Source organism: Cucumis sativus, chromosome 2 (genome assembly GCF_000004075.3).
Source record: "Cucumis sativus cultivar 9930 chromosome 2, Cucumber_9930_V3, whole genome shotgun sequence".
NCBI lineage: Eukaryota > Viridiplantae > Streptophyta > Magnoliopsida > Cucurbitales > Cucurbitaceae > Cucumis > Cucumis sativus.
The window spans coordinates 16,315,948-16,338,185 of NC_026656.2; the positions used below are offsets into that span (position 1 = coordinate 16,315,948).

Below are 22,238 nucleotides of genomic sequence, written 5' to 3' on the forward strand. Positions count from 1 at the left end.
TGTGTTGCAGATCTTATTGGGGGGTTGCCAGTCAACGTCAATGCTTTTTCTCATACTGTTTCAGACCATGGGAGTACGCCATGTGAACAGTCCAAATCTGTTGACAAATACCCTCTTTTTGAAAAGTTTTGTCACTCTGGATTAAATCGCCTTGGAATTCAATCTTCGCAGGATATGGATTGTTATGGAATCTGGATGGACACTGACCCTTTTACCGTATGTATACTTGCTAAATTCTTATACCTTTTAAACAGATAGGACTGAGTTGTATACAAATTACTAGTTACAATAATAAATAAGCTTTAGTCTGAAACAATTTAGTTGCTCAATGTTAATTTATTAATTCATTTTCTTCAGAATTATCAAGGGTGTGTTGTGTGTGTGTGTGACATCTAATTTGATAAACTGAACAGTAGATGTTCAAAGAATAGGACAGTTGTATTAGAATTTGAGGGTTAAATCATTCGATTAGAAAGTTAGAACCCAAGGGACCATTTCTTGACATTTCTGTTACGGAGGATTTAGTTTATCTGATTGAAGTGCATGAGGTTAGTTGGAGAATGTTGCACTTTGGTCTCAAATGTTACAGGCTAGAAGATGTGACGGTAATTGATTCGATAAGATTGATTCTGTGTTCTCATTCTAATGGATCCCTGCATCAAACAATGGCTTTATTAATCTCATGCACTTTGCTATTAGGAGTATGTTTAGCCTATCAATGATATATTAGTAATTAGATAGAGAGTTTTTATGGTCTTCCTATATAAATAGGGAAGTGGAAATGAGGAAGTTAGGCATTTTGTTAAATGGATTAGGATTAAATGTTCTCAAGAGAGGAAGGGTCCAAGTTCTTCATATTACTTTGTTCGTCTTGTAAGTTATTTTCTTTTATATTGCAATACATTTTAGTTCTACTGTGCATCTCATAAATACTTGGTACAACTATGCATAGTTGCACGATACAATCATATATGCATATACGGTTAAGTTAAGCTAAAGTTCTTTGTGAGCCCGTCCATTTAGTAGTGAATGAATGGAGGTATTGGGTATTAAAAAATTGACATGATAGAAAGAATGTGTAAATAGAAAGGTATCTTGCGTAAAACAAGATATCCTATGTCAACTTCTGAAAAATCCTTACTTCATATTATAGTAAAACATATACTGGAGCCTGGAAATGAGATAAAATGACCAACCTATCGACTGTGTATAAAATTCTTTTGAAGAAAGTGCTAGAGGCCTAGAAAAAACCCCAATTCCCTGACAACTAATAGGAAGGATACGTCTTTTATGTGAAAATTTCGTATCCAAATTATTATAATGGCTCTTAAATATTTCCAAATGTAATTAATAAATCTTATGCAGGAACTTATTGGGCCTTATTGGTCTCTTCGAGCTGCTCTGGGCCCAGTATTGGAAACATGTATTCTGCTCGACAGATTACTGTTTCTTCAGGAGCAAGGTGGATCGGTTGAAGCCATACTTCTACCTATTTTTGACCCGTCTTTATCTCCAAGGAACGTGGCTATAATCGCTAGGAAAGTTGGTACAACAGAAGGTTTATTGGAGGAAAGGTAATACTATTGAATTTGGCGTTTTCCCAAATTTTGTTGCGGAATAATTTTCAATGTGAGGAAATTTTGCTCCCGTAGAGTTTTATAGTTGTGTTGATAAGCAAATGTTTAACCTTAAACATTAGTTGAATGCTACTATCATTTTAGGAATTAGGGAGTATAAAATTTTCTGTTCTTTAATTTAAACATTAAGAAGCACGGACATGAGATACGAAAACAACATGAAAAATTTAAGTGTACATCCAACAAATTTGATACCTCAAAATAGATAAGACTCATAAATTTGGGTGAGTTCAATTCTAGAGTTGATAATTATAATTAGTATTGAAAAGAGAGACAACGAGTTCACACTAATTTACGTGGAAACCCGAGTACCGGGAGAAAAACCACGATTGTTTGTTGTTATTATTTTCTAATGAATAAAACAATAGGTACAGGGGAGAATAAATAGAGTACACAATGGAATAAAAAAGGAAAAGATTTAGGAAAATAAGGAATACATTCCCATAATCTTTCCATAATTATTCTAGGATTCTAACAAGGAAAAAGCCTAGAAAAAAAGGAAAGAATTCCAACACTCCCCCTCAAGTTGGGACGTAAATATCAATGAGGCCCAACTTGCTAACGCAAAAGTCGAAGTTTGGTCTGAGAAGCCCTTTGGTAAGAACGTCAGCAACCTGTTGACTCGAAGGGATGTACGGAATGCATATGCTCCCACTGTCAAGTTTTTCTTTGATAAAATGTCGATCAATCTCAACATGTTTAGTTCTATCATGTTGAACAGGGTTGTTAGCAATACTAATAGCGGCTTTATTATCACAGAAAAGCTTCAATGGTGTCTCACATTCCTGATGAAGATCTGTCAAAACTTTCTGAAGCCAAATTTCCTCACATATTCCTAAACTCATAGCTCTATATTCAGCCTCAGCGCTGCTCCTGGCCACAACACTTTGCTTCTTACTCCTCCAAGTTACAAGATTGCCCCAAACAAAGGTACAATAACCAGAGGTAGATTTTCTGTCAACAACAGATCCTGCCCAATCCGAGTCAGTGTATGCCTCAACGGTCTTTCTGTCTGTTTTTCTAAACATCAGCCCTTACCAGGTGTTGATTTTAAGTATCTCAAGATTCTGTTGACAGCTTTCATGTGTTCCTCATTAGGGGTCTGCATAAACTGGCTGACAACACTCACAGCAAAGGAAATATCAGGACGAGTATGAGATAAGTAAATTAATTTACCCACGAGGCGTTGATACTGTTCTTTATCAACTGGAACTTGATCATCAGAGTTTCCTAGTTTGCAGTTGAATTCAATAGGAGTGTCAGTGGGACGACATCCTAACATACCTGTCTCGGTTAACAAATCAAGGATGTATTTTCTTTGAGATACGGAGATACCTTCTTTAGATCTGGCCACCTCCATTCCAAGGAAATATTTCAAATTTCCCAAATCCTTGATTTCAAACTCATCGCCCATTCTCTGCTTTAGTTGACTGATTTCTGCCTGATCATCTCCAGTCAAAACAATGTCATCCACATAAACTATTAGAACAGCAATCTTTCCTGTTTTGGAAACCTTTGTAAATAAAGTATGATCAGAGTGTCCCTGCCTGTACCCTTGGGACTTGACAAAGGTAGTGAATCTGTCAAACCATGCTCTGGGAGACTGTTTCAGACCATATATAGATTTTGGAGTTTACACACATGCTGACCAAACTGGGCTTCAAATCCAGGCGGAGGGCTCATGTAGACTTCCTCTACGAGGTCTCCATTCAAAAAGGCATTCTTAACATCCAGCTGATATAAGGCCAATCTTTGTTCACAGCAACAGATAACAGAACTCTAATAGTATTCAACTTAGCAACTGGAGAAAAAGTTTCTGAATAGTCAATACCATAGGTTTGAGTAAATCCCTTCGCAACTAACCTTGCCTTGTGTCTGTCAAGAGTACCATCAGCTTTGTATTTGAGAGAGAACACCCATTTGCATCCCACAGTTTTGTGTCCCTTAGGTAGAGTACAAATGTCCCAAGTACTATTCTTTTCAAGAGCTTTCATCTCTTCCATGACAGCATTCTTCCATTCAGGATACTTTAAAGCAGTGTAGATATCTTTTGGTATTATGGTAGAGTCAAGGCTTGCTGTAAAAGCTCTGAACTGAGGAGAGAGATATCGTAGGAAACATAATTGCAAATGGGGTGTTTAGTACAAGACCTGGTGCCTTTTCTCAGAGCAATGGGAATGTCAAGAGAGGAATCATACTCATCTGATTTTCCTGTATGACCCTGTTCCGCTTCATTATTACGGGTTTCTATTCTGACCTCAATCTCATCACCACTGTCCTTTTCTTCCACGTTTTCAAGAACAGCAACATTAGACCTGTCATTCTCACTTATCATATTCTTAGTACAGGGTTCAGTAGGGTTTTCCATACCTTGATCTCGAGGAGGTTCAGAGTCTTGGACTGGAGCCGGCGGCTGACTAGTAGGGGAACCGACTTCCTTTTTGTGATTCCTCCTGTAGTACGTTTTCCAGGGGACTTGGTTTGTGGGTAGGACTATGGAATGAGGAATGATGTTAGACACAACACTAGGAGTGGGTTCGATGAATTCAAAGGTGTTGTTAGACTCTTCACTCACACTCTCCCCCTGAAGATGGCTAACGGGAAAGTAGGGTCGATCCTCACAGAAAGTAACATCCATAGTGACAAAGTATTTTCTGGATGGTGGGTGAAAACATTTATAACCACGCTGGTGAGGGGGATACCCAACAAACACACATGCCTGAGCCCGAGGGGTAAATTTGGTTTGATTAGGGCCAAAATTATGGACATAAGCGGTACACCCAAACACACGAAGAGGAACCTCAGAAACATGACGAGTCGATGGGTAGGACTCCTTAAGACAATCTAAGGGAGTTTGAAGATGAAGAATACGAGAAGGCATTCTATTGATTAAATGAGCTGCTGTAAGAATAGCATCTCCCCACAAGTATGAAGGAAGGGAAGTAGAAAGCATAAGGGAACGGGCTACTTCCAGAAGGTGACGGTTTTTTCGCTCGGCCACTCCATTTTGTTGAGGAGTGTAGGCGCACGAGTTTTGATGAACAATCCCCTTGGAAGCAAGAAATTCACTAAGGTTATGGTTTTGGAATTCCCGACCATTATCACTCCGAAGAATAGCAATTTTTTGATGGAATTGTGTTTCAATGGTGTGATAGAAATTTTGAAACATAGAGGAAACCTCAGATTTAACAGTGATAAGGTAGACCCAGGTAAGACGGGTATGATCATCAATGAAGGTTACGAACCACCGTTTTCCAGATGAGGTTGTTATCTTGGATGGTCCCCAGACATCACTATGAACAAGAGTGAAGGGTTGGGTTGGTTTGTATGGTTGTGAGGGAAAAGAGACTCGATGTTGTTTGGCCTGAATACACACATCACAAGATAAGGTAGTCATCTCAACTTTAGAGAAGAGATGTGGAAATAAATGTTTCATATATTGAAAATTAGGGTGGCCTAAACGAAAATGCCACAACATACAATCTTGTTCAGAAGTAGTGAAATAGGAAGATAAGAGACTAGTCCTAGGAATGCTACTAGAAGAGGTATCGTCATCAAGGAGGTAGAGTCCCCTACTATGCCGGGCAGTGCCAATCATCCTCCCCGAGCTCAAGTCCTGAAAAGAGACAGAATCAGGTAAGAATATTGCTTTGCAGTTTAACTCATGAGTGATCTTGCTTATCGAAAGCAAATTATAAGATAGTTTGGGCACATGCAAAACATTATGTAAGGAGAGCCCTGCACAAGGAGAAATCTTCCCCTTTCCAGCAATGGGGGCCAAGGAGCCATCTGCAATTCTAATTGTCTCGTTCCCAGCACAAGGAATGTAAGATACAAAATGAACCAGTCAAATGATCTGTGGCACCAGAATCCAGAATCCAGGGGTTCTCCCATCAATACTAACAAGACCGAAGGAATGAGGTATACCTGATTGGACAATGGCACCTAAAGTGGCAAGACTGAGATCAGTTTGGTTTTTGTGTGGATCGGATTGTTGAGGAGGTTCAGCAGACTCACTCACATACGCCCGCCCTGTTTGTCGTTGGAAGGGCGTTTCTTACTTCCTGGGGGACGACCATGTAACTTCCAACATTGTTCTTTGGTATGCCATTGTTTTTTGCAATGCTCGCAGACAGGAATTGGTTTTCCATTATGCTTGTCACTGCTACTGTTAGAAGATCTTGCACTAAAAGCAGCAGAGTCAATAGTAGGGGTTGCGGAAATATTCATAGCACTTGTGCGATCTTCCTCGAGGCGGATTTCAGAGCAAACTTCCATCAGGGAGGGAATCGGTCTTTGACCTAGTATACGCCCTCTACATCAAACTTAGGATTAAGACCAGCAAGAAAGTCATAAATCCTGTCATTCTCTTCAATTCTCGAGTACTGTACACCATCAGTGGGATCACGCCAGACTAGTTCTCTGCATAGGTCCATTTCTTGCCATATAAGAGAAAGCTTATTGAAAAAGGATGTGACATCCATGGTTCCTTGCTTGCATTCATGAACTTGCTTTCTCAGCGTGTATAGACGAGAGGCATTCTGACGTTTTGAGTAAAGTGTCTGGGCTGTGTCCCAAATATCCTTGGCTGTTGCAGCAAACAATAACGGCTTGCCAATTTGAGGTTCCATACTATTGATCAATATGGATCGAAGAATAGAGTCTTCTGCCTTCCAATATCGTTCATGTGGGTCGCCCGGTAGGGGGCGAGGTATTTCCCCTGTCAGAAAGCTAAATTTTTGTCGTCCTTCGAGGACCATCTTTACTGACTGAGACCATGAGAAATAGTTGTTGCCATTCAACTTTTCTCCTGAAAGATGATACATGGAAGACTGAGCCACCGTATTAGTCACATAAGGAGAGGATACATTAGGGAACGAGTTTACCGGATTCTCAGAATACATCGGTAGAGTGGATGTCGTCCCTAAGGTAGCCTCAAGTGCTGCTATCTGTTGTCGAAGCCCTTCCAATTGTTGATGAACTATTCCCGAGGAAGCTTGCACGTTACGGTTGGAATATGCCGAAGATTCACCAACCTCAAATGTTGAGTGAATTTGAGAGTTTTTAACATCGGGATGGTAGCTAGGATCATTGGGTGGCTGGCCATACAGATTTGACGGCAGAAGCGGTGGTAGCCGATTGGAATTAGATGGCAGAACATAAATCGGGGCGTGGGGAGCAATATAGGCCGCGGACGAAGAAAAGGGTTGGACAGATGGGATGGTCGGCGCCGTCTGAGGAAGAAAACCAGGCGCATGGTGGTCCGGTGACGGCGCGGACGACTGCGGTAATGAGACGTTTTTTGTAGCCGGCTTAATAATTCGTCCATGGCAGCACTCATCCGAGCATCGATGGCAGCAGCTACGGCAGCACTAAAATTGATGGCTGTCCCTTCTGTTTGATTTTCATCAGTGGTTTGGTTTTTTTGGGTTTCTAGGGTGTTTTCATTGCCCCGCTCTGATACCATATTGAAAAGAGAGACAACGAGTTCACACCAATTTACGTGGAAACCCGAGTACCGGGAGAAAAACTACGATTGTTTGTTGTTATTATTTTCTATGAATAAAACAATAGGTACAGGGGAGAATAAATAGAGTACACAATGGAATAAAAAAGGAAAAGATTTAGGAAAATAAGGAATACATTCCCATAATCTTTCCATAATTATTCTAGGATTCTAACAAGGAAAAAGCCTAGAAAAAAAGGAAAGAATTCCAACAATTAGATAAGTAATGAGTTGGACAATGGGCATCAGGTAAGGGTATGGTTAAGGATTTTTCTTATTAAAGAAATTCAATCAAGTTTTTTAAGGTTGATGTGCCCCCTACGTGACTGAATATGACCAAAATTGAAGGAACTTAAAATAAAATTGGATAGCTTTTTCAGTTTAAAGTGTGTTTGAACGTATCTTTGTCCGACATGTGCTTGACACGGACACTTCTGATACAACAAAAAATATCCGTACTTTCTATACTCTACATGTTCACCCAGAATTAGATACCATTTTATCTCTTCCTTACTTTTTGTCCTTCCAACAGAAAATGATTAGAAAGTTTTCGACTTGGGATTTATAAGTTTCAAGAGAAATGGATATAAGAAAAAAAGAGATAATGTTGAAATGGGCTTGCTTGCTACATCCCGTGTCTTTTTTATATGAATGTTTTAGGAGCTTTGTATACATGGTCCTTTTTTTTTCTCTTCTACTTTTGGTATTTAAAATAGTTTTTAGTTAAGTTTTGAAATATTTGAAACTTGATTTACAATATAGTTCATTAGATTCCTTAACTTGTTTGATTTTGTCAACAAAATTGGCATCTTTATTCACATATCTAAACTGTGGGGGTTTATATGCTTATTGGGTTTGCTTGGTTTTAACTTGGTCTTTGTGCTTGTATGTCTATATCTTCATATTTCCATAATCTTGTTTTCATTAGTCAAAGGCTTTTACAAAGTTGTTAGTTGGATATGGGTTGAAGAGTACCAGTAAGTTTACCAGTTACATCTGTCCAAAGGTTGAGTCTTACAGATTTGGGAACTATAGTTTGGTCCAATTAGTGCAACTTATCCATTTCTTTTTCTTTTGAATAAAAAATTGGCTGCTTGGTCATATTTTGCACATCTTTAACAGTCAATGCTTCATATCTCCCTCAGCTGACTGATAAAGTATTGGTTTGTTTAATGATAATGATACTAATTGAAATTTACCAATCGCACAAAAAATAAATAAACAAATCAAGTATGGGATAGGTGAGATAATGTAATATTAAATTTATTAGCTTTAACCCATAAGCTTAAGCTTTGTGATGGTATTGAAGAAAGTGGTCTAGAGGGTTCTATATTCAATCATATACTGTTATTTTCTCTTCGATTAATATCAATTTTCATTTATTTGTTGGCAAAAGTGTTAGATGATGTAATATTAAATTTACCTTTAACCATCCGTTTAAGTTTTTAGGTTTACGATGATTTAAGAGGAACTAATACTAAATTATGTGATAATCTATTGTACTGGGTAGCAAGATTAATGCAAAGCTGAAGTGCTGAGGATGAAATATTTGATTCTTCGAATTCTGCAGAACTCATGGATTCCCTTTGCCTACAGTTTGTATTTCATTTCAGATTATTCCTTTTGACCTTTTCAATTTTGTCGTTTTTTATGTCTTTTGTAACGTTATTTACAGCTTACAGGAGTAATTTATATTGCCCAATGTACTATTAGATTCATTTTTAGAAAGGCATATGCCTTTTATTTATTTTTTTTATTTTTTTTTTGGGGGGACTTTGGTGTCAAGGTTAGGATTTCCTTGTTATTCATTTCCAATTTTTTTTGTTTTGTTGCATTCAGAATGAGAGATTGGATAAGAAGAAGATCAACCAGAAATAAGTATTTGTATTTTATTAAAAAGAAGTCAATAATATCCCAGTGCTAAAACCATAATTTCATTCAAAAGCGTTGTAGAGTTCTGAAAACAGGAAGAAATATCCAGATTTTAATGGTGACTTTTCGCAGGACCCAGCAACTTCTAAAATAGTATTAACCTAACCATCCTGAGATGAATTTGCCTTGAGAATAATAAAGGGTTTCGATGGGAATAAGTTCAAACTTCAAACTATGGTGACTGTCTATATCTGAGATTTTAGGTTTTACGAGTCACTTTAAAAACCAAATCTAATTAGGTCAGGTAACTCTTTCATAAGATCAGTCGAGGTCTTGTTCATTAACTCACCGAATATCATAAAAAAAAAGTAATAAATATTGACCTAAAGATTTTTTTGTGGTCAGTTTGCCAAACAGGAACGAACGGTGATGAAGAGCAGATAAAATCAAACGTCTGCATGAAGTTGACACCACCATGAAAATAAACAAATAGAACTGCAATTCAGGTACGGCTTCTTTAGTTAAACAAATGGCAGCTCCTCATTGTTGGGGAAGGAATACATATCTTTTTATTTTGAATACTAATTTGTCTTGTCATCGTACATAAACTAGATTCTTCTTGTTGTTTCTATTAAAGAAATGCGTAGTGGACATTTCAGAAACTACTGCTCTTTGTCCTTTTTGATGGATCAAAGAAAAGGTTGCTATCAATAAAAAGGTGCCTTTCTCTGAGTAAAACAGTACACTTCCAAATGGTTAGTGAACTTCTTACAATTGAACTTGTCAAAAAGGCTTGTGTTAGTTTATTATTTGGGAGGAATCTTTTTTTAGCTTTTGGGAAAGTTTTGAGTATATCTATAAGGAATAAATAATGTATTCAAAGGTTTGAATACATTTGGATAATGGGATGGGACGGATGGTGATGTCTCTAACTCTGTCTCTGTCATAATCAAAATTATTAAACATTGGATTGGGAGGGGCTGCAATGTCGATCGAGTTTTAGATAGGGTTGGATTTCTTTTTTGAAAAAATAATGATTCAAAGAAAGACTTTTAACCTTTAGGTTTTAGCCATGGTAGCTACCTTCTTAGAATTCAATTATCTACTAGTTATTATGAGAAACAAAGTAGAGGCAAAATTGTGCCCAAATTGATCTGTCAACACCTACATGGCACTAGAGATTAACTTACGGTCTTCAAAAGTGGTTATCATTATATTTGAGTTTGTTCAAACACATGCACAATGCAAGAAATTTGAACCTATAGCCTTCAAAAGTAGTTATGATTAGGTTGAGTTATATATATGAGTTTGTTGGTTTGATTTTTTTTTACAACATTTGACAGTTAAAAGGAGAACACATTTTATTGTCTATAGTTAAACAATTAAGTTATTGTTTTCCAAATTCTTTTCAGATTTGAAGCTAAAATTGAATCTTTTCTTCTAGAAAGGAAACTCCAAAATCATGAGTGTTAAATTCTTTTAAAACATTTTCATTCAATTTGCAAATTTGTTTGGTTAAACACAACAACCAACGTAATAAAAAATTCTAGATTTTAGCAAATACCTTGTGTTTGAAGGGATTTGAAATTCTGTGGTATTCCCACTTTGGGATAAATTCCCATGTCTTTCCGTCAATTGATAATATCGTAGAAAATTCAATCTTTCAACGTCATCTCGTTGTTTCTTTCTCAAATATACACATAATTAGGGGTGTAAGAACAACCTGAATAACTTGACAACTCGAATTATCTAAATCATATTATAAGGGTTGAGTTGAGTTAGTTTAAAATGTGGGTTGGATTGGATTGGGTTATAAAAATTTGGTCTTTTCTAGGTTGGTGATTTGGGTTGAGTCTCGGGTTGGGAGTTGAAAAATTCGGTTTAACCCTTTCCTATCCGAATTAATGATATATTTATATATTTATATTATATGTATTTTATTATTAGTCGAAGAAAATAGAGTAAACGAGAAGGTTGATTGATACTTAGTGATGACAACTCGACGGTTGGGTTAAAGAATACTACTCGGGTTATTCGAGTTGCCAATCCAACCAACCTGAAAGTATGGTTGGTTTGGAAATGTCCTTGATTCCAACCCAACCTATTTACACTCCTACTCATAATTGAAGTTACACATTGAGCTTCATGTGGCAATTTGATACTCTTTTCGCGTATGGAGATGAACTCATATTTTAGTTCAACTTAATGCTTTTCAGTTTTTTTCCAATAAATTTACATTCACACTTATGCCCATACCTTAATTCCCATTTGATCTATCCCTTTTAATCCTTGAGACTATTGTCATAGCGCCTTTATCCTAATTGGCTAGGATCATTTGCAACTTAACCTTGCCCACAAAAAAATTTATCAAATCCACTAGCTTTTGATTCATTCTTCACATTTCACAAGTGTCTCCAGATGTGTTCCAGTTTTGAATCCATAAAATTTTTATTCAAATGATTTGCATCTATTATATTAGAATGGAAACAGTTTGAATTTTAAATTTTAAATCTAATAAGATTTAGAGAAATTTTAGTTAGGTAGATGGATAATAAGTTTATTCCAAATAACCCCTTCAATTTAATTTTAATTCCAAAAATTACATTCCAGTAAGAAAATCATGGAATTTAAACAATCAGTTACTCAAAAAGAAAACCTCACTCCTATAATTGAGGTTTTTTTTCTTAAACTACCAAGGGCGTTGTTGAATTAAAGAAATATTAGATCTTATTAACTTTTTGTTTTGACATTTTTCCAAATGCTAACTCTAAAATTGCTATATGATCAAATATCCATAAAAAAAAAACTAAATTGTAAGATAAAATTTTGCTATATTTGCTAGAATAACAAAATTGGGTTGCACAGTATTTGTGGGAATAAGATTTTTAGCAAAATATAGTCGTGTGCATATATGCGTGTCTGTTAATCCTGATTTTGTCCCTGATTTAGGGTTATTTTGTATGTTCAAAGTAAACTATATTTTAGTTGGATCGATCATTGGACAAGGTGGTCGGATTTGAAAAATATAGTGTATTATGCAAACTTGGTTATTTGGTCATATCCTAATTGAAACTAATATTTATTTGATAAAGGAAATTGTAGCAATTTTTCCCTATACTAATGGAATATCTATCATTCATATCCTCAATTATTTAGCTCATTATATCATATTTGAAACTTAATCTTTAATAAATATATATTTAATAAATGATTTTTTATAAAAAATAGAACAAATTGCGAAAATATTTACTATGTATAGAACAATTTTATAAAAGAAAAAGCCCACAAGCCTTGAAATAACAAAAATATCCTACGATTAATCAATCACATATACGTTACATCTAAATGATCTTGTACCTATTTTAAACGATTATATCAAATCTAAACGATGTTGTACTAAGTTTAAACAATCTTGTATCCTTGTACTAAGTCTAAACGATCTTGTACCTTTGTCATAGTCTAAACGATCTTGTACCTCTGTTATAGTCTAAACGATCTTGTACCTTTACCTTTGTATTAAATCTAAACGTTTTATTAATGATAAAGGTCTATTTTTGTCTTTTTGGGATAGAGAATTAATCGTTTAGATATTAATACACAAAGATGAAAGATGAATGAAGAAATTTTAGATGAGAATATGAAAAAATCACAGCCAAGAAGAATTAAGAATATGAAAAGTGAGAAGTAATAATTGAAATGAACCAATTTTCAATATTCAAAACTAACAAAAAAAAATTTTAATTTATGAAAAAACAACTGAGGATTCATAGACTTGACTTTTGTTTTTTTTGTTATATGGACAGTAAATATTGTTGAATTTTGTTATATTTATGTAAATTAACCTTTAATAAACATTAATATATTTATTTATTAACATTTCACAATTATCGGGTGAACTAATACATAATATATACTTTTAATAAATTTTCATAACTATATAATTAATTAATTCATAATTTCTATTTTTATTTAGATTATGAAAATATAGGACAATTTTGAATTTTTGAATATTTATTTCTAATAAGTGTAGAAAATATGTTTATTTATCTTTTTCCTTTTTATTATTTTAAAATGTATTTCTAATAATGTATGTTCATAATGTATATTTAAAAAATTGTTAATAGATTTTTATAGGTAGCTTTGATTTTATTTTTAAATTTTTTTGAAAATATGTATTTTTTATAAGATTTTGAAATATTGTTATTTATGTTATTTCCTTTTATTATTTTAACGTTGTTTTAAACCAATTTGTAGACTATATTTTATTTGTTTAACATTATTTATATATTAATTACATTATTTATTCTATATCCTTTAGTAATATATTCTAAAACCTAGTGTATGTTATACAACTAAAAGACAGTAATAAAATTATTTCGAACGAAGTTTTTATTATGGCTTTACAACGAGTAAAAACTATTTTTTATGGTAGATGGATTGAATCTTTCCAGTATCTCAATTATCGTATTTTTGAGGTATATGTTCAATTTACATCCTCACTTCAAGAATTTGTATAATGTATTCAAGGTAAACTTTTTCCATCTTCCAATTTTTTCATGTCTCATTTGATCGTTTGTTAGGCTATAACCATTCTAACCTCATTCGGATTGTCGAAGATAAGGATGTTTCTTAGTTGCTGTTAGCTTTATCAAAAAATTTTGATAATGATTTACTTGTTGTTGACTTTATATTGGTTGGTGTTGTTTGAAGTACAACGTATTTGCACAATGAAGTACTCAAATCTCAACATTCACATCATGATACCGAAGTTATTGACTTTGATGCCTTTGAATCCATGCTGGAATTCCTATTAAACTAGGATCAATGTTTAGAAGCAAATTAGTATTGAAAAAAGTTATTTATTTGCCTGTTGTAAACAATAATCTTGAACTTACTACTATTAGGTCCAATCGTACCTTGTTAGATATTCCTTGTAAGAATTTGTCATATCTTTGTATTTACATGCTTCTGTATTTAAAAAACGTGATATTTGGATAATTCGTAAATTCACAGATACCCATTAGTGTGTTGTTGACACCGTTAAAGATGATCATAGACAAGCAACATCTTAGATTATTTCTAAGCATACAAAGTCATTTTTTAAAATTAATGACAAGGCTCTATATCGTCCTTCTGATGTTATTAATTATATGAAGATTCATCAGGGAGTGAATGTAAGCTATGACAACGCTTGGAGAGGGCGTGAGATTGCTTTGAATTCTATTAGGGGTACTATCGAGGTCTCATATGTCATGTTGTCAGCATTCTTGAATGCGATGAGTCAAAACAACCCAGTATATGCTATCACAAATACATTGTAATTTAAGTGTAGTAGAGTCAAAGTTTCCCAGAATCTCATTTTTAATTTCATTGTTTGCAAGAACATATATGACTGAAGAAGTAGATGATGAAGGTAGGTTTAAGTATTATTTTATGGCTCTCACTGCTTCCATTGATGCATGAAATTATTGTTTACCAATAATTTCAGTCGATGGTGCAGCCATGAACCCTAAATACTTGGGTATGTTAATTTATGTTTGCACTATTGATGATAATTCTCAAATTGTACCACTAGCTTTCGTTGTTGTTGATTCCGAGAACAACCTGTTATGATCATGATTTTTTTCGTAATCTTAAAGTTGTGTTTGGAGAACATAATGAACTAGTAATTGTAGTTGATGCTTATCTGGACATGAGTTATGTGCATTCCATTTGTATAAGAATCTTAAAAAGAACCATAAGTCTCTTTCGATTGAAGATTCCTTTCATAGTTGTGCTAGAGTACATCCTTGGAGTTTGAGTATTACATAAGACAACTTGATCATCTTTCTCCATCCATTAGACATGAGTTGAAAGAGATTAGAAGATCTGGGTGGGCTAGGGTATTTTTTAGGAGGAAAAGATACTCGGTTATGACACCCAACATTTCTAAAAGTATGAATTCAACCTTGAAAGAAGCACGAGAATTGTCGATAATTGGACTTCTTGAATCAACTTGTAGTTTGGTACAAAAATAGTTTTATGAACGTTGTATCAAATGAAGTTTTTAATGCACTGAACTTTCAATATATGCAGAAGACATTATTTGAGTAGCATTAAAGGAATTTCATGCAATGAATGTAAGTTATTTGTTATTTGAATATTCAATGCTATCGTTATTAAGAAACTTTTAATCTTTTGGCATATATATCCTACAAACGAACATGAATTTGAAGTTCATCATCGTAAGAAACAATTTGTTGTTAATATTTTATACTGTACATGCTCATGTCGTTAGTGAGACCTGGATATGATCCTTTGTTCCTATACATGTGTTGCATTGTCATCTTGATTTGTATATGTACACTGATAAGTCCTATCATGTTTCAAATTCGGTAAACTTGTGCAAGAATGGAACACGTCTAATTGGTAATGTTGACTAAATTAGAAATATGTACCAACGTGGGAACGATGGACTCCTTCCATGCAGATTAAACCTTTAGTCTTATTCCTATCATTGAGTTAACTATTATGTGCACATAATGAGTAAAGGCAACCACAAAGTAAAGTATTGTATGGCGGAATGAAGTTGGCTAATTCGTAAAAGAAGTATATTGAGCTTAGCGGTCTAAGCAACGGAAAATTAACCAAGAAATTCTCCAAGGGATGTTGTTGATGAGAAAGTCATTACAATTTTCTTTGTATGGGAATGGTTCATGTTCTTGGAAGAAAAGAATGTGAAAGACTAATGTGTGTTTATGCTTTTATGAATGAGACATTGAAGCATATTTTATGTATATGCTCCAAAAAAAGGTTTTCAAGAGCTATCACTCACTAAGTATTTGACTTATGGTTTAAGATTCCGTTCTCTAGGCTACCATGTGTTAGGGCTAAGGTGGAAAAAGTAAGGCGAGCTAGCTAGGCATTTGAAGGGTTGAGAAGCTGCACAAGGCGATTTAAACTAAATTTTAGAAATCTTGTATTTAAGGAACTATCTAAATGTATATTTTGGACTGCATGATTATAACAATAAAATAAAGTTGTTCTTCTACGCTGCAATGTGAATACACATATATCTTATCACTAAATCTTTAAGTTTAAAGTTTGTTAAGTTATTTGAAGTTTGACTAGGTGATAAAGTCAAATTCAAAGACTTAAGTTGAGCGTTCTAGCATCTCATCTTGAGGCGTTAGGGTTGCTCAAGTCGCATCGCGTGTCATATTGCGAAGTTTAGAACATGTCGAGACGGAGTGTGACATTTAACCTACAGTGGAAGGAGTCCATCGTTCCCACCTTAGTACATATTCCTAATTTGATCTACATTACCAATAGGACATGTTTACTTCTTGTACAAGTTTACCGAATTTGAAACATGGTAGAACTTATCAGTGTACATATGCAAATGAATACCTACTAGAAAATCCAACATATGCATGGAAACAAGAGATATCATATCCAAGTTCTCACTGACGACATCAGCATATACGGTCTAAAATATTCACAACAAACTGTTTCTTACGATGGTGAACTTCAAAGTCATGTTGATTTATAGGATACATATGCCAAAAGATTAAAATAAATGTTATGTACAAATAAGTTCTTTAATAATGGTAGCATTGATTATTCAAATAACAAACAACTTACATTCATTGCGCAACTTTTTCTTAATGCTGCTCGAATCATATCTTCTGCATATATTGAAAGTTTCGTGTGTTGAAAACTTCATTCGATACAACGTTCATAAAACCATTTTTGGATCAAGCTACAAATTGATTCAAGATGTCCATATATTGGAAATTCTCGTGCTTCTTTCAGAATTGAATTCATATTTTTAGAAATGTTGGTTGTCATCGAGTATCTTCTCCTCCTGAAATATGGCCTAGTCCACTGGATCTTCCAACCTCTTCCAATTCATGTCTAATGGATGGAGAAAGATGATCAAATTGTCTCATGTAATACTCAAACTCCAATGGTGTATATGCTCTAGCACAACTATAAAAGGAATCTTCAATCGAAAGAGACTTATGGTTCTTTTTAAGATTCTCATACAAATGGAATGCACATAACTCATGTTCAGTTGTTTCGTACACAACATTGAACCCATTCGTTATACTTTTATGAGCATCAGACACAATTACTAGTTCATTATGTTCTCCAGTTACAGCTTTAAGATCACAAAAAAAATCATGTCCATGACAGGTCGTTCTTGGAATCAACAATAGCAAAAGCTAGTGGCACAATTTGAGAATTACCATCAATAGTGCAGATAGAAATTACCGTACCTAAGTATTCATTCTTCATGGCTACACCATTAGCTGAAATTATGGGTAAACAATAATTTCATGCATCAATGGAAGCAGTGAGAGCCATGAAATAATACTTAACCTACCTTCATCGTCTGCTTCTTCAGTCGTATATAGTCGTATATAATCCTGCAAATAGTGAAATTAAAAAGGAGATACTTGGAAACTTTGACTCTACTACACTTAAATTACAATGTATTTGAGAGTATACTGAGTTGTTTTGGATCAGTGCATTCGAGAATGCTGGCATATGAGGCTTCTAGAGTACCCCAATAGAATTCAAAGCAATCTCACACCCTCTCTAACCTTTGTCATAGCTTACATTCACTCCATGATGAATCTTCATATAATTAATAACGTCAGAAGGGCGACATGGAGCTTTGTCATTCGTTTTAAAAAATGACTTCGTACACTAAAAAGTAATCCAAGATGTTGCTTGGCTACGATCATCTTTAACGATGTCAACAACACACTGATGAGTATTTGTGAATTTACGAATTATCTAAATATCACTTTTTAAAAAAAATATGAAAGCAAGTAAATCCTAAGGACACAAAAAAATCTTGCAAGGAATATCTAACGAGGTGTGATTGGACCTAATACTAGTAACTTCAAGACTATTGTTCACAACAAGCAAATAAAACTTTTTTCAATATTGATTTGCTTCTAAACATTGATCCTACTTTAATAGGAATTTTAGCATGTGACAATTCAAAGGCAGTATCATGATGTGAATGTTGAGATCTGTGTATGTTACTCTTCAAATGCGTTGTACTCCCATCAACACCAACCGATACAAAGTAAATCATTATCGAGAAATTTCGATAAAACTAACATAAGCCAAGAAACATTTGTATCCTCGACAGAGGGACATAGCACAAAACTAGTGGGTTTGCAGCCTTTTCATCCTTCAAGATGATACTCTTTGTGTTGCTAGTGTATGCTTCACCCTTTTTCGAATTAAAGGTTCCGCACTTTCATGTGGTTTTGTGGTTGCAAGTGATTTCAGCTGTGAATTATTTTCTCCTTTTATAAGAGGGGTTTTAGCAAGCAAAGCTTCTAAGATATTATCATTCTTCAAATAAAACTTTGCATTTGTGAAGTGAGACTCAGTCTCTGAGAATGGATTAGAGTCGACTTCAACCTTCTTTACACTGTCTTGATAAAATTTGAAGCACTGATGCAGTGTTGAAGTTACTACTCCGTTTCCATGAATCCAAGGACGGCCTAGTAACAACTTGTAAGTGGTCCTTGAGTCTATGACATGAAACAATGCATTGACCTTTAGGTCGTCAATTGTGAGTTCTAATCGTATCATGCCTATTGCTCTTTGGCTACCCTAGCTAAAACCTTGTATTACCAGCTTGCTATTTGAGAGCTCGTCGATGAAGATGCCTAATTGCCACATAGTCGACTTCGGCATTATGTTGACAGCTGATCCATTATCAATGAGAATTCAATCGACTCTCTATTCTTGAATGTATCCAGAAACATACAAGGATCTATTGTGAAGTTTAGATCCCAACAACAAATCCTCATCTAAGAAGTTTATAGACATACAATAAGAAGCACTCCATATGTCGTAGTAGGAGTACTCGAACTTGATGCTCTTGAATTTAACAATGCATCAATAAGGATGGTTTTGGTTTTTTGAGGAAATGATAATAGATCCTCCACATTGAACCTTGAAAGGTTTTTTGACACTCTCTCCTCTTCTAGTGATCTTGGAGTGATTATTTCTTCCTCCATTGTGCTGATAGCATGACACGCAACAACTTCTGAGTCTTCATCCTAATGATCACAAAGGAAGCTTTTTAGAAGAGAGAAATCCATGTCTTCCTCCTGTACGAGATTAAGCTTCTGAGCCTTCTTCTTTTTTTATTCTTTTGAGTCTTATTTCCTCTTCTGTACTTTTGGTAGGAGCGAGACTCTCTTTGGGTCGGAGTCGACTGTCTTTTCTTCCGATGGGTCACAATTATCCACCCTTCATTGTCTTCTTCGATCAGTCTTTTACCTCCTTGAGGATTCTTATATGAAACTTCCTGATAGGATTGGACAACTACAGGCTCAAAGGTCTCGAACTGAACCAAACTTTCCCTTTGCTCAAAAATCAGTCTCGACGAAGGAGCTTTGACATTATTGTTACTACAACATTGTTTGTTTGAGCTACTTCCTCCAAATCTAACTCGATCTTTTTCTCACAAGTCAATCTTAGAATTAGCTCCTTTAGCACGAAACATTTCTCTATTGAATGACTGATGACCCGATGATACTTGCAGTAATTGTGATCATCTACCTTTCCTGCTTGCTCAAGTCGCTTACATTTTGGTAGTTAGATCAACTGTTTTCTCCAGTAGTTGCTCTAGCATGTCTGCAATATCTAAATCAGGAAATGGATAAATTTTTTCCTGCCTTTCTTTTAAATTCAGACGTCGCTTTTCGTTTCCATCATGCTTCCTTTCCTTTGGAGAACTTCAACGGGGCCGTGTTTACGACAATAGATTCTTTCACGGTGCTCTTCACTATCTTTTCAGCAACCTTCATCTCTTTCTTGTCTTTATTTACTTCAGGAATAGGAAAATCTTTAGTTCCTCTACTGGCGATGCTCAACTCCATATCATGAGCCCGAGTTTCCAGTTCTTCAAATGTGTGGAGCTTTATTTTCTGCAAAATGTAGAGGAGTCCCCAGTGCATGCCTTGGGTGCACATTTCTACAATTGACAATTTGGTGAGCCAATCTTTACAGTCAAGTCTTAGAGCTCTCCATTGATTGATGTAGTCGATGATTGGTTCTCCATTTCTTTGTTTCGTGTTTGTAAGCTTCATCATGCTTACAGTGCGCCTGATGCTGTAAAAGCTGTTGAGGAACTCCTTTTCCAGTTGTTCCCAACTGTCAATGCTTTCTGGCTCCAGATCAATATACCATTCAAAAGCATTTCCTTTCAAGCTTCAAACAAACTTTTTGACTAGTTAATCTCCTCTTGATCCTGCATTCTCGCATGTTTCGACGAAGTGAGCAAAGTGTTATTTTGAATTGTCCTTTTCATCAAATTGCTGGAATTTTAGAGGCTGGTAGCCAAGCGGCATTCTCAAGTTGTCAATTCTTTTGGTGTAGAATAATCGGTGATCCCGTGGGACACCTACAAGGCACACATCCCAATAAAAGCTAACAATTTTTCCCCTCAATCCATTCTAAACATCTTAACCGTCATTCACAGATCAATTAAACATTCTCATCACGTAAACTCCTTATTTAACCTCAAACAGTCGTCTTACTCTAATTTAGCCCAAGGTCAGTAAAAAGCATATCATTACATCAGTTAACAAGCTAAACAATCATAACCTCCTCCTCAGTCACCAAGGGCACAACCATGACGTTTCTTCCGTTCACAAGCACACAACATAACAGTAGATTATACATTCAATCTAGACATCAATCAATCTACTAATCAAATCCACACTTTATATAAGCAACATCTACGAGGTTCAGTCGTTTCCACATCCTTATCTTTGTACATATACATAACCAGACAGTCATAACATATACTCAACCACAGTCCACATCAACCCATGCACATATATATATTAATTTCTCCTAGTCAAACACAGCAAACATTAAACTTTAAGTCAATATCCAAACATACATCATAACTGTCGTCCCTACTCAGTTCACATATAATATTTCGATCCATACAGTCAAAACATCTTAATTAGTCAATATATCTTAATTTTGTTGTTGAGTCCAGTAGAAAATCCCTTACCTCAAAGTTAGGGAAGCTCCTTAATCAACTAACGTCCGTCAAAGTTAGGGAAGCTCTTTAATCAACTAACGTCCACGAAACAATCCTAAGCATAACAATACAAAATTCGATTACTTTCACGATACATATCTCACTTACTTTCCTCAACGTAAGTTCCAACTCACCGAAGTATTGGCGAACTGAACCCTCAACAATTCACAAATTGGTTGTGAATTTAAGGGACCCCAACGTTACTCCCAACACCTTCAAGAATCAATTAACAAATTAGCTAAACATTCCAACCATAACACTTGAACCACTTTGAAACCAATTACCATTCATACTTAAATTATTACCAACAAAGCAACCTCGATAAAATTGTAAAACAGAGACAGCGGCACACCTCGACGCACGACTGTCGAACTCTCGCAATAAAAATCCTAAGTGTGGGTCGGTCAGCGGTCGGCCAAAGGAGACGTGGCGGCTGGGCTTCACGGATGGAGACCGACGCGAACAAACCGCGAATCTGAACGGTTACAGCAACTAGTCGGCCGACGTCGATAGCAGGTGGAGCGGCGGAGCTTCGGGAAACAGAGTGATTCGTGATGGAGAGACGGCGTACGGCTGGACTTGGCTTAGACGGAGACAAAGGTTGTGCGGTGGGGTTGGGCAGAGGGTCACACGGCGCTGGGCGAAGGGTCACGCGGCGCTGGGCAGAAAACAGAGGAGAAAGGAGAGGAGAGACAGCCGGCGGTTATAGGCTCACGCGGCGGCCTTGGCTTCGACGGACGGAAGGGAAGATAGGGAGATGATAGGCGGCTGCGGCAAACAGAAGAAGAAAAAGGAAAGGGGTGGGCGGCTGCTAGGGTGAACGGAGAAGAAGAAAGGGAGATTTACGTATGAGGAAGAAGAAAGAGAAATTTTCTTTTACTTTTCTTTTATTTAATAAAAAATAAAATAAATATATATATTTATAATTATATTATTACATTTTCAAATCTTCTTTCTCCCCTTCAACATATTTTCTAAAAAATGAATCTTGAACAAATCGTAATAATTCTCTTAAAATAAAATATCTTCGAGTTTGGGGCGTTACATGTCAATTTTAATTAGTCTCAAATTCAATTATTTGCACTTTTCAACATTAATGTAATAAATTATCTGGCAATTTGTGATTATATCAAAATTTCATATTCAACAC

The 22,238-nt window shown here is 35.5% G+C and overlaps 1 protein-coding gene and 1 long non-coding RNA gene across 14 annotated transcripts in view; one reads left to right on the forward strand and one right to left on the reverse strand.

The window, feature by feature from the left end:
* Positions 1-9,753, forward strand: part of LOC101212428 (protein RRNAD1) — a 34,355-nt gene extending 24,602 nt beyond the window's left edge. For 4 of the 10 annotated variants that reach the window (XM_031881544.1, XM_031881548.1, XM_031881547.1 and 1 more), the window contains 3 exons: positions 1-216; positions 1,366-1,574; positions 8,654-9,753. In XM_031881544.1, coding sequence (XP_031737404.1) covers positions 1-216; positions 1,366-1,574; positions 8,654-8,681 — 453 coding nt within the window. In that variant the 3' untranslated portion in view covers positions 8,682-9,753. Of the gene's footprint in view, positions 217-1,365; positions 1,575-8,653 lie in introns of those variants that run through there. The other 6 variants (XR_004214743.1, XR_004214744.1, XM_031881546.1 and 3 more) reach the window with 6 other exon arrangements.
* Positions 9,754-16,477: 6,724 nt separating this feature from the next.
* Positions 16,478-21,962, reverse strand: LOC116402179. Of its 4 annotated transcripts, none has more exons than XR_004214630.1 (4): positions 21,441-21,962; positions 21,223-21,301; positions 21,059-21,143; positions 16,478-16,911 (listed from the first exon to the last, which is right to left on the reverse strand). It is a non-coding gene; the product is annotated as an uncharacterized LOC116402179 (long non-coding RNA). The 4 variants fall into 4 exon arrangements; XR_004214629.1 differs by having other exon boundaries at positions 16,478-16,986; XR_004214627.1 differs by lacking the exon at positions 16,478-16,911 and having other exon boundaries at positions 20,739-21,143.
* Between the last annotated feature and the right edge of the window lie 276 nt (positions 21,963-22,238).